At 38.9% G+C, this 13,827-nt stretch overlaps 1 protein-coding gene across 1 annotated transcript in view; it reads right to left on the bottom strand.

Moving 5' to 3' along the window:
- lrp5 (low density lipoprotein receptor-related protein 5) overlaps positions 1-3,116 on the bottom strand; it is a 50,226-nt gene extending 47,110 nt beyond the window's left edge. The window contains exon 1 of the mRNA XM_084934371.1: positions 2,871-3,116. Coding sequence (XP_084790497.1) covers positions 2,871-2,955 — 85 coding nt within the window. The 5' untranslated portion in view covers positions 2,956-3,116. The remainder of the gene's footprint in view (positions 1-2,870) is intronic.
- Positions 3,117-13,827: the final 10,711 nt, after the last annotated feature.

Below are 13,827 nucleotides of genomic sequence, written 5' to 3'. Positions count from 1 at the left end.
GCTTTCTTCAATTTGTGCAATATCTCTAACATTAGAAATCTCCTCTCTCAGGGTGATGCTGAAAAACTAGTTTTAGGCTGGACTACTGTAATTCATCATTATCAAGGTGTGATCTAGTGCTATATAAATAAAATTGAACTGAATTAATACACAATCACTGCTGTGCTGCAAAATGCTAACTATGGAATGCTTGATACTCTGTATAAATATTGCTATATTCTGTTGTCAATCACCATATTAATAGTTATGTTCCTAACAGGCAAAGCTATCTCAGTGTTTCCTACACATAGAGTGTACTTATTATGCCTGGGTGGCCAGCCAGGTATATTATCTTACATAATCTGTAGCTAATGTTGCTATTGTGGCATTCCTCTATGTCTTTCAGTGGCCTCCCAGAAAGGATCTCATCCTGTGGTTCTGTGTATGTCAGCTCCAACTGTTTTCCTCTGGAAATCTGCTAAGCACCACACTAAGAAGAACCTGCGGCAGGTGGTGAAGGGGTTCATGGTTACCAAGGGTAAAGAGCTAAACAAGGACAGTTGAAGCCCAAAACCGGAGAAACTGAGTTCAAGATGAGAGATTTTCTTGAAAGGCATAGACTCATGCACATACAAATACATCCTAGATGTGGATCTGTAGGAAACATATACATGATTTGGATGAATGTTCTTATGGTTAATGGTTAATTTGACATTACTCTGTTCAACTGTAAGTGATAATGAATAGTGTCATGCTTTCTCAAGGGTACAAGATAAATATGTTACTTTGAGCAACAGGTTCTTGTTGGACTTTGTTACCATTTACGACACAGCTGAAAGAGTGTGAAAGATTTCATTTGAAAATAGTACAACAGGCCTAAGGAATTTTTCAACTGGCCTACTGTGCTGTTAGAAAAAAAACTGTTAAGAAAAAACTGAAGTCCTAACTAAATATGCTTCACTTTAAATAAGAGGACAGTTAAATTATAACAATGACACAGTGGTGCTCAGGCAAAAAGTAGCAAAATACAACTTAAACATACTTGAACAGAATTAGAGGACCTCTGTTGAAAGATTACTGAATGAAAACGATGTAAATAGTAACAAAATGTGTTTAAAGAATTATTCTTTGCTTACAAATTAGGCTTCATTAGCATTTTACTGGATGCATTAACATGTTTGTAGTATTTAAGTGCTGCAGATGAATAATATAAAATGCATGTTTTATATACTGCCGCAATTTATTTTATTTTCTATCAACTATTAAACCACGACATTGTTTTTTAGTCCCTAACCTTTAAAATAATTATTGCTGTTAGCTACATGTCATTAAATAAAAAGCACTGTGCTTTCTCTACAGTTAAACTGAAGTGAAAACTAAAAGAAAAGAAAATTACTCACCCAGCTCTCAAGCTGAGAATTGTTCCTTACCTAATACCACAGTTGTAAAGTAATCATGAAGGACTTACTACTAGAAGGTTGGCAGTAGTTGGAGTAATAAGTAATGAGTGAGTATTTACTGCGTTTTCTCTGGCTGTGTTTGGTTAAAAGTTTATCAAAAATAACTCAGAGAAAGCGTATGAGCTACTTAGCGATCATAAAAAGGAATGATGAAATCTGAAGAGTCAGTAATACAGTGCCTTTCAGTCGGTTCTCTATTATCTACTATCTAGTCAAGGATTAAGAACGATAAGTGAAGTTCTTAAGAAATGTCACTATTGTGTGCTTGAGGGCTATACACAATCCAACAAACACAAATACTGTGGACACATTTGGTTTTTTTGAACCTCATAATATACATTTACACAGTCAGCAACTACACTTCATGCTCTTTGTTTGAGTAGTAAAACCAGTAAGATTCTTTTAACACATAACTGACCAGCTAACCAGCTCAGTGACGACATGATGAGGTAGCTGACTCAGTAAAATTGTAATGATAAAATAGCTGAGTAGGTGCGGCATATAGCTCAAACTGTTAAGTTAGAATGAAGTCAGAGGTAACCTCCACTTTGGTCATTCTTCTTATGTAAATTATTGTTATGCAAAGTTATAACTAGCTTTCCGTCAGTGGCCCGGTGACACTGACGGAAAGTAGAAAAGCAAAGATTGCAACTTTCATCAACAAATCTGGAATTGGTCTTATCTGTACCTTAAAAAAACAATTGAGTGAGCTTAAAGGGAGCTAGAGTTTTTAGAAGTTAATTTTATATGAATTATTGGAGCATGAAATAATATGCCTGAGCTGTTAGTGGCCGCATAGAAAGCACCAGGACCTGCAAAAATGTATCCATATGAGAGAAAACTAAGCTCCGCCTCTCGCTGAGCAGTTTCAGGCGATTAAATAGTAATAGCGCAATTCAGGCGGTGGAGAAGGGAATGCTTATAAAGACATCGATCCTCATTGGAAAATGTTTGCCTTGTTCTCTGGTGTGCTCTTTCTCAAATAAACATACCGGCGTATTTGCACCATTACAGAAGAAAGACTGGCTGACATCCGACACCGAGCACGAATGGCTGGAGCTACCGAGGCCCGACAAAACAGCCAGGCTGACTTTAAAGTTAATTTATTTTCCTGTAACTGTGACGGCTGTAAAACTGAGGGGGAAAGCAGGGGTCCGTTTGGTTACACAATCCTTCTCATAGAGCGTGTCGCCAACACCAATTCAAAGTTTAAAGACTTCCATTGTGTTGGTTTGCCCTTGGGATATAAAAATCTAAAGTTTGACACAAGAAATCGCTGCTAGACTCAGACTGACCAAATGTGGTAACATTTGAGGGCAGTGAAGTGCACAAATGCGCGACAGGCTCGGACCGTGTTCACCAGTGTTCTTATCAGCTTTCGTGCTTCCACCTTTCTTGAGGATCCATGTTGTGAACAAAAAGTAAACGTACCGTCAACCGCCGACAGAAGGCAACTCCAGAGCAGCAACGCCACCAGTAGACCGCCCATTTCAAGTCCTCTGCACTTTAAATCCATAACTCCGGGTCCATTTTCTTATATTTACTCCTCAGTCGAGTTGTGAAGCCCTCCACTCCTCAGTGCTCACATGTACACATATGGTCTGTGTTCCACTGTAACGCCAGATGTGGCTGCATGCAGGAGTGTGCGCTTCTGTGTGTCCTTCGCTATCGACTACATTCCCCCCCACCCCGTCCCACTTAAGGCGCTCGCGCTACTTTATACTTTGGACTCTCGAGCTCGCGCACTGAGAGAAAGGGCAGGTGGGCGTGGAATTACGTCACTCAACACGAGGCTGTCCCATTTTTTATTCTTACTAATTTGACTTTTGTGTAAATGTCATAAATATCAGATGTTGGACAGCAGTTAGAGTAAACGCTGCTCTGTTGCTTTAAGGACAGACTTTTATGTCCCTGCACATGAAATTCTAAAACAAGATGTAAAGTATGACTTTTAAATGAAGTGAACCTCTGTAAAACTAGGATGAAACAAAGGAAATTACTAGTTAAGAGACTCCTTCCACTTGTTGTTTATGTAGAGTGGGGCGAGACACTTAAAATAACCTGGATTTCTCTGTGTATGCTAATAATCCACGTCATTAAAGATGATAGCAAATGAAAAAATCAATCACAGAATTGATTAAATCGGGAGAGTCGGATATTTCAACACGAATCAGGGATGGTTGCGACATATTAAAATTCCCCAAGTTAAGTTTTGCTTTCTAATAACATTCTAGCATCTTTAGAAGGCAATATTACAGTTTTGAAGTAAAATTCATCAAACAGCAGTTATTGTTTGTTGATACATAGGTCTGTCGTAAATGGCTGCAGATACAGATGAAATTCACTGACAGGAAGAATGATATGTTTGGGAAGAATAAACATTATTAAAATATTTCTTGTACAAAAATACAATCATTTCAAAAGCCGATTTTTTTGTCACACTTGATTGAATATCAGCTGCAACTGATTTTTTTGGAAATAAAGCTGACTTTTTTCATAGGTTTGCAAAAAGACATGCTGCAACAGGTCATTTTAGCCTACACTTACAGGAATTTTTAATGGATTTGCCGATTTTGTTATTCATAAGTAATAAATTATCCAGTTAATAAGTAATAAAAATCATTAAATGTGTCCTTAGTGGGGACAGTGACAGCAAAACCATCTAACAACCCTCACCCTGTCAGTCATGACAGAATATGATGCCCTTATTAAATACACTAATGTTGATACAGGATAACCTTGTAAATTAAAGTAACCAAACAACCATTCAAATTAAGCAAGAACTCTAGCTTGTTTTTGTCTGGACTCCAAGCATTTTTTTTAAATCAAACTGACTTCCAGGATGTATTGCAGCATACCTCAGTCTTCCCCAAATGTGCTTGGTTTTAAACGCAAAAGCAAGTAAGCCATGTAATCATAGACTAGTTAAAGAAATATCCTACACCAGTCTAACGATATCTCCTCCTCTATCCCAGACACCACAGATCCGCTGCAGTTCGCCTACCGATCCAACAGATCCACAGAGGATGCCATCGCCCACGTCCTGCACACCACCCTCAGCCACGTGGACAAGAAACAGGGTAACTATGTGAGAATGCTGTTTGTTGATTACAGTTCAGCGTTTAACACAATAGTGCCCTGCAGACTGTTCACAAAGCTCAGGGATCTGGGACTTAACAGCCGTCTGTGTGCATGGGTGTTGGACTTCCTCACTGGCAGAACTCAGGTGGTGAGGGTGGGTAGATGCGTCTCTGACAGCATCACCATCAACACAGGAGCACCTCAGGGATGTGTCCTCTCGCCACTGCTCTACTCCCTCTACACTTCAGACCCTGTGGCCACCCATGGCTCCAACACCATTGTGAAGTTTGCTGACGACACAGTGGTGTTGGGCGCCATCTCCAACAACGATGAGGCGGCCTTCATGGACGAAGTGAAGAATCTGGCATCATGGTGCCAGGACAACCACCTCCAGCTGAACGTCGGCAAAACCAAGGAGCTGGTGGTGGACTTCAGAAGGAGTCAGCACAGAGACTACAAGCCCATTATCATCAATGGAGCTCCAGTGGAGAGGGTGCAGTCCTTCAAGTATCTCGGTGTCCACATCTCCTCAGACCTGACATGGTCTGCCCACATTCAGGTCCAGACCAAAAAGGCTAGGCAGCGCCTGTATCACCTACGACAACTGAGGAAGTTCAGGGTCTCTCCAAAGATCCTCAGGATTTTCTATACAGGCGCTGTGGAGAGCATCCTCACACAGAACATGACATCGTGGTTTGGGAACAGCTGTGTGAAGGACCAAAAAGCTCTCCAGAGAGTGATCCGTACAGCAGAACGCTGCTGCAGGATTGCTCTCCCCCCGCTTCAGGACACCTACACCAGAAGATGCCGGACTAGAGCAGCGCAGATACTGAAGGACCCGTCCCATCCTGGCAACAAACTGTTCCAACTTCTGCAATCTGGTAGAAGGTTCCGCATCATCCGGGCAAGGACAGAGAGACTCAAGAGGAGCTTCTATCCCCAAGCCATCCGGGCCCTAAACACACACACACCCGCCCTCTCACATCATCTATAATTGACTGAGACAGGACTCTCTTCCAGACACTCTAAACCAAGGCACAATGTACATTCCAAATTCCTTTAATTTTAAATATGTTTATATTGTCTATCCTGTAAAATAGTCAGATGTCTATTCATATTAATGTACAGAATTCACCTGCTTGCTGCTCCTACTGCACATTCACCCAATGTATATACTATGTATATACTGTATATACTATACTATCTAAAAATATTATGGAAATCACTCAATAACAAATAATCACGCCAAAAAAAAAAATACACTGAGCCTGAGATTATTACTTATGGCTTGGAAACATCAAATACTAATCCGGACCAAATCCTCCAGTGGTCTGTTGTAAAGTTTGCAAACAAGACTTGTAGCATTTAACCAATAAAATCCATGTTTTCAAGTCACACAAAAAGCGAGTGGAAGCAGACAGTTTTTGATAAGGCCCATGTTACACATCATATTTGATTAGATTCAAGGTCATTTTCATTAAAAAATACATGTAAAAATGCCTGTGCTATATGATGTACTGCTGTATGAAACAATCATCAGCAAACGTGATCATAAAAGAGTGTGACAATTATTCGTATTATTATCAGTTCTTGTCATTTGTACTGTGTGCTGCTGTTACTAGCCACCCAAACCAGAGACAGATGAAAACTGTGTGCCCCCTAAATAATGTCTTTGATTGTTGATTACATTAATAAAAAATCCGAACTTGTATAGTTAAGAATATTTGTTCATATCTGAACATGATACAGAGAGCTTTTACTTTTGCATTTTCATTTTTGCAAATAAGCAAGAGGAACAGGAAGAGAAGTTACTTTACTTCAAATTTTTAGTCTTTGCCAGCAACACAGTGAAATCACAAATATCCTTATGTTACACTGGAGCGTTCCCCCAAAATAAATTATCATTGTCTTCCTCTGGATATCTTTAGACGCAACAAACTAGAAAATGCTGTTTAATTTCATTCAGCTGTTTAAATACAGTCAGTCAAACACACACTTTTGCACTCAGTATAGTGTTGATCAAGAAAATGCATTTAGATAAATTTAAATGTGTAAAGCATTTTATTATTGTTTAATACCTCAGTGTGTGCTGCATTGTTCAGTGCACTTAAGGCCATTGTTTTATGAATCAAATGTTGGATTTGCTTATTCAGTAAAATCAGTGAAGTAGACAATAAATCATTTCCAGATCACACTAAAAAAAGGTGCAATATCAGTTTCTTAAGTAATGTAAAAAAAAACAGATAAAGGCTGTACACAGCATTATACATTATGTGTTCATATAAATCTTCTGTAGATACAGGAAGGTTCTCTTGTGTTGTGCAGCTGTTGTTAGCTGGCATACTGGCATCCCCGGGGCAGGGATCTCTCAGTAGCTAGAGTGGTGGACCCATGATTGGAAGGTCGGGGGTTTGAATCCACTGAACGGCTACCCTGAGGTAGCCCTGAGCAAGGTACCGTCCCTACACACTGCTCCCCGGGTGCACAGTGGCTGCCCACTGCTTCACTGAGTGAATGGGTTAAATGCGGAAAGGATTTTCCCCACGGGGATCAATAAAGTATACATTATTATTATTATACCACAGCAAATAGCATGCACTATTGTAAATGCAAAAAAAAAATTCCTGAAGTAGTCACTCAATAGGATTTCGGCACTCACTGTTTATGAACTGTGGTCTAAATTTCATCTACAACACAAACACAAGAATAGTGGGATTGGAGATTGTGTAAATGGCTCCTTCCAGTATGCAACTTAGAGTCAGATGTTTTAATTTAGGACATGACATTGGATCTATAGCCCATAGAGGCACCACTCCCAACAAATACAGGCATATAGCTTAGTTACTGACAAAGTCATTCTTCTTAGTAAAATCTGGTAGATGTGAACCACGATACAATCACAACAACTTAGAATGGACCCTAAAAAAACAAACAAACATTATAAATATGCAGAAAGAACTCCAAAAGCATTTCTAAGTAGCTGACTTTTTTTGTAGTTTGAAATGATGAATAAAGAAAAGCAAACTCTCAAAGAACTTTTTTTAGACAGTTTAGAAAAGCTCCTTCAAAGATTACACAATAAGAACTACGTGCAATTCTGTGAGGGTATCCTGCCTTTCATTTAAGTGTTTGTCACACTTAAATGTTTCAGATCTTCAAACAAATGTAAATATTAGTAGTAGTAAGTTATGAGTGTTTCTTTGTTACAAAATCCCATTTAAGATACATAGCTAACATTTATTATCTGTACATTGGCACCAGCAGGTTATTCTGGTTGAGTAGATGTTTATACTGTGATAAGGGAAAAGTACACTCTAAAAAATCTGCTAAGTGAAGTTCAGTATCAAAATCAGGCTGTATAGAAAGTGTTCACAATTCTCACATTAACAGCATTTTCTGCAGGTAACATGACTGAGTAAAGTTGTCAGGCTTCTTTGTTATGCTGTTTTAATGCCAGTTAATGTTAAACCCCCAAATCAGATTTTAAGCCATAAAAGCTAAGATTTAAAAAAAAAAAACAGCAAACATACACTTTGCAATTTAATATTTGAGATCTCAAATATCTAAAAAATGTATCTGGTAATTCCAAAAGGCTGACAAATCTGTAACATAGAGCATGGCTGCTATTCTCTTTGTCAAAGATTATTTTTTATTTTTTAGTTATATATGACTTTAAAAAACAACTTTAAACAGGTTAACATTCAACATTTAGTTACACTAAACTAAAACCGTAATCGCTTTACAAGCGGATATACTGTAACTGTTAAAAAACTGTTAATACACACACACACACACACACACACACACACACACACACACACACATATATAAGTGAAAAATATCCAGATTACATCCTCACATTTCACAGACACTTGTATTGACCTTCTTGTTTCGCTCTTGCAGAGGACACATGTGTACAGTAAAGTACATCCAGGTCTCTTTACTGTAGCAGATTCTTAAATTTTGCAATATTTTGGCAAAATAAAAAAAACATTTAAACACAATAGCAAATAATCATGCAGAAACAGAATTGCAGTCCCATTAAAAAGGAAAAATTGAAATATCACATAATTGAATAGTTGCAGTTTTTATGTTTTTCTCTGTAGATTTGTTTCAGACTCTGATAGGATAGATGGGAACCGTCAGTAGACAATTAAATTCTGTTTTATTTATATACCACCAAATCACAACAGCAGTTGCCTCAAAGCGCTTTATGATGTAAGGTAGAAATCCTGCAATAATACTAAAGAAAACCACAACAATCAAACTAGCTCCTTTGATAGAGTACTTGGCAACAGTGGAAAGAAAAAAACCCTCCTTTTTACAGGAAGAAACCTTCGGCACGTCCAGGCTCAGGGAGGGGCAGCCATCTGTCATAACTGAAATATGGCAGATGCGCTGATGCTCAAATTCTCAATATAAATTTGAAGTTAAGAATAGAAAAGTACTGTATTTACACTGTTCATTTACAATTTAAAGCTTTATTATCATCGGTGAGACAAGAAAAGGAGTACAAATTCCAGCCTTTTCTATTTCATATTGAAAGCAGTAGAATGGACCTGTGTGACAGCAGCATTGATGTTCATGAATCGTGCATGTGTCCTCAGATTACTGTACATTTAACTACAAACCGTGTGTGTCAGTGTTTGTACTGCAAAAGAAAAAAGAAATAATGCGAATGGAGCTTTATATGTCTTAACTTCTCATCCATTGCTCATTGGCCCCAAAGCCATGCTGTATATGCATACTGTATATCTGCACAACATAATGACATTCCCTAACATCTTCCAGGAGGAGTACACAGTCCAACAATGAAAAATCTCAAATAAATGATGAATTATTCTGGTCAATACGGTCTTTGCGTCAGTAAAATAGACCAGAGGAGAAGGTAACTTGGGGACATATTGTTTTCCAAACAATAGAATAACTCTTGGTCTTCAAACACACCTAAACCTAAGCCACGCTCTCATTTCTTCTCTATTTTCTCAGTACCTTGCTTCTCTGCTCCAATTGGCTCTTCACTTTAAAGGCTCTGAAAACTCAAAACACATGTTTCTCTCCTCTGTCTTTCCAAGCACATGTAGAGAGGCTGGCAGCTTTCACAACATAGAACATGGAATACAGAGTAGGTAGTACCTGTGCCCTGTTCACAGCTGTGTCATAATGTGTCCCCCATGTACATACATTTGTCTTCCACTGTGTCTTTTGTCCCCTGTGCATCTCCTGTATCAGTGGGTAAAAGCTTCATTTGTTTTCTCAAATTCATTTTTCCCTCCTTCTTACATTCATATTCATGCATCACTAGATAGATAGATAGATAGATAGGGGGGAAGAACATTAGAGGAAGAACATTATATATATATATATATATATATATATATATATATATATATATATATATATATATATATATAGTATATACATTGGGTGAATGTGCAGTAGTAGCAGCAAGCAGGTGAATTCTGTACATTAATATGAATAGATATCTGACTATTTTACAGGATAGACAATATAAACATATTTAAAATTAAAGGAATTTGGAATGTACATTGTGCCTTGGTTTAGAGTGTCTGGAAGAGAGTCCTGTCTCAGTCAATTATAGATGATGTGAGAGGGCGGGTGTGTATGTTTAGGGCCCGGATGGCTTGGGGATAGAAGCTCCTCTTGAGTCTCTCTGTCCTTGCCCGGATGATGCGGAACCTTCTACCAGATTGCAGAAGTTGGAACAGTTTGTTGCCAGGATGGGACGGGTCCTTCAGTATCTGCGCTGCTCTAGTCCGGCATCTCCTGGTGTAGGTGTCCTGAAGCGGGGGGAGAGCAATCCTCCAGCAGCGTTCTGCTGTACGGATCACTCTCTGAAGAGCTTTTTGGTCCTTCACACAGCTGTTCCCAAACCACGATGTCATGTTCTGTGTGAGGATGCTCTCCACAGCGCCTGTATAGAAAATCCTGAGGATCTTTGGAGAGACCCTGAACTTCCTCAGTTGTCGTAGGTGGTACAGGCGCTGCCTAGCCTTTTTGGTCTGGACCTGAATGTTGGCAGCCCATGTCAGGTCTGAGGAGATGTGGACACCGAGATACTTGAAGGACTGCACCCTCTCCACTGGAGCTCCATTGATGATAATGGGCTTGTAGTCTCTGTGCTGACTCCTTCTGAAGTCCACCACCAGCTCCTTGGTTTTGCCGACGTTCAGCTGGAGGTGGTTGTCCTGGCACCATGATGCCAGATTCTTCACTTCGTCCATGTAGGCCGCCTCATCGTTGTTGGAGATGGCGCCCAACACCACTGTGTCGTCAGCAAACTTCACAATGGTGTTGGAGCCATGGGTGGCCACACAGTCTGAAGTGTAGAGGGAGTAGAGCAGTGGCGAGAGGACACATCCCTGAGGTGCTCCTGAAGACACCTAGGCGGAGGAGAAACAGTCCCTGATGGATCTTTTCTTGATAACTTTGCCTCGACCTTGATGGAAAACATCATGAGGTGAAGGAAACACGTTAAGGAGAATTTATAAGGACTTACTCAAAGAATCCAACTCCAGGCAAGGCTCCTAATGTCACATCAAATGCTGGTGTTGCTTTGTTGTACAACTATGGATTAGAAAAAGCATATCTTGACATGTTCTCATTGTTGTTTTCATATTAAAGGGAACCACATTTGCAAATTTCCCTTCATTACAGATAAATATTTGTCATATTGAGATTAGATTAATCTTTCCTACCCACTCATATGTTTCCTCTGTTGGAGAGAAGGACCATTTCAACTCCTGTCTTTATTAACTTTCCATCTCTGAAGTCAAATGAATTAATGATCATCTTAAAGGCTGTTGTACAGCAACAGACATAACCAGTGCAAACTAAGATGTGGCAAACCTTAAATTTATTGCGATCGTCATTTTAATATGATACAAATAATCTTTATTTATAGAGCCCCCGTGTTATTAATTCAAGTGTAGCCAGGTAACTCAGAGTATCATGTATGAGCAAGATATACAAATCTGTTGGGAAATGTCTGGGACAAATGAATGACCTCATGAACAGAATATCTTTTGGGACAAAGGGACGCATTTTTGGAACTAAAACAGGTCTTGGGTAATAAGGATTAGGATTTTATTCTTTAGTGAGTAAAATGTGTCAGCCTATAGCAGCCACAGCTGGCTTTTCCTATCACTATAAAAAAAAAAAAAAAAAACAAGAACTTTTTATCATGTTCAACTTTTTGTGTCTGAGAAAAGGCAAGAAAGGTAAATATTTGACATATTAGAAACTTTGAAACATTGTAATATCAAGCTGGGATAATGTGGGTTAGTTTGGTTTTGTGACTGCTTGACTGTATGTTTTCATTAAACTTTTTTTTATCCAAAAAGAAAAATGAAGTTCCAAAGAAATTCTGAATCGAGTGAAACTCCCTATATGTAAACAGTATGTGGGGTATTCAGCACTTTAGTCACCTGGCACTCAGTGTCACCTTGTAAATGCTGACAGCTCGTACTGCATAGTAATTTTAAAAAGCCTACTGCATCCCATCTAGTTTATTCCATTTCTATGCACCCACCCTGGTGCTGGAATGCAGTAATAAAATATTTTTTCTTTCAGCAGTCACCTGCAACTCATAGCCGCTGGCCTGACTTCACACTGCTCCACAAATATCAAAACAGTCTCTGCATAGGTCTGCATTCTTCTTTCTGTCCAAGTCCAAGGCTTAGGAGTAATATAGCTGAGTCTAACAAATACCTCTCGCTTTCTCCGTGGGTAACAAGGAACAGGTGAGGCTCCCAGCTGGCTGAGGTAAACACTGACTTTTCTAAATAAAACTCTTTCACATGTGGTATCTTTTACTCAGACTCTCACTCAGCTCACAGCAGAACATCATGCCACTCAGACAAGTCTGAAAAGTATGCACATTAAAACAAAAATGAAAAAAAGCAAGTTATTTTAGACCTCAGTCTGATCCATACACCCTCCCTATCCAGGGCCACCATTCCATAATAATTTAAGATGGTATATGTAATTTGAAAAAGTTTTTAAAAAACAAAGACAAAAGAAACTTGGGTATAAGACTGACAAAATTGTAATTAAAATACATTATTATTTAAATTCATTATTCAACGAGCATATTTCAACTCCACCGCTGTAACTTGACTAATTTCTTGGTACCAGTTTATTTTGTTTGCTTTGTTTTCCACTGCAAATGCGACTTCCTGTGTAGATAGTGCTGATCATGATAGAAGCGCTGCTTGAAACATCTCTGATGCATAGGGAGCCAATATTTTTTTATATTTGTACATAGCTGCTTGGCACAGTTGGCACTGCCAGTCTAGCCATTTAAAACTGCCATGACTGATGTCGTGTTGCATATAGGACAGTTCTAATGCCACTTCTTTCCAACCAATCAGCATTCTGCATCATAATCTTAAGTATCAGCTCAGCTCACTTAGAATCATGATTGGGGTGCTGACTCAAAAAGTACAAGGTACTTTCCAAAATGAAAAAAAGAGAGAGAGAAAAGACAAACCATAGAAACTGTACAGAAGAAAAGAGAAAGATTCATACAGATATGGGTACCTGTTGAATTGTCTGTGGGTTTAAATTCAGACAATTCAACATGAACTGAACAACTGCTAAAGGATTGTCAGCAAAGGGAAGTTTTTCTTTTTTGAGAATGATCCATAACAAAAAATATACTTAAACTAAATTGCTCATACATTTAAAATAAAGTTGTATCAGACCAAACTCCTTAACAGTAAACAATAAATGTTGGTGGTATGTTTATTGACCGAGTCCGACTCAGATCACTCCTTATCATCGATCCACCATACTTTATCAATAAATGTGTCTGGTCATACTTGAGACTGTGGTCCAAGCCCCTCATGTTTCACTAAAAGACTCACAGGTAGGGAACAGAAATGTTGATCACTTAAGTAAGTACTTCGGATTAGTCTCTTAATCAGTTCACAGGAAGGAAATGTACGCAGGTAAGTAAGCCTTCTAGGTGATCATGCAGCAAGTCAGATCAGCATCTCTCTTCATCCAGGTCAAATAAGTTTCTTTGGAAAGAGAAACATATATTATCCTATCTTTCTTCAGGGCTGAGCTCCAGTGCTCAGAGCAGGGAAGTAGCTACAGCAGACAGGGTGAGAGAGCAGGTCATGCAGGTTAGCAGGTAACTAATTTTTACAGGTTTTCCAACAGGTTTCGTAAGAGAAATGAGGTACAGAATTAGAGTAACAAACAGCTTCAGCCAGAGATGACAACCTGGCAACAAGTGGTGGAGAACAGGTTTAAATACGGCCTTGATTGGAGATGAACG

Source organism: Perissodus microlepis, chromosome 7 (assembly GCF_051167445.1).
Source record: "Perissodus microlepis isolate ML-2025 ecotype Zambia chromosome 7, ASM5116744v1, whole genome shotgun sequence".
Classification (NCBI taxonomy): Eukaryota; Metazoa; Chordata; class Actinopteri; order Cichliformes; family Cichlidae; genus Perissodus; species Perissodus microlepis.
This window is presented reverse-complemented; position numbering and strand designations above follow the sequence as displayed.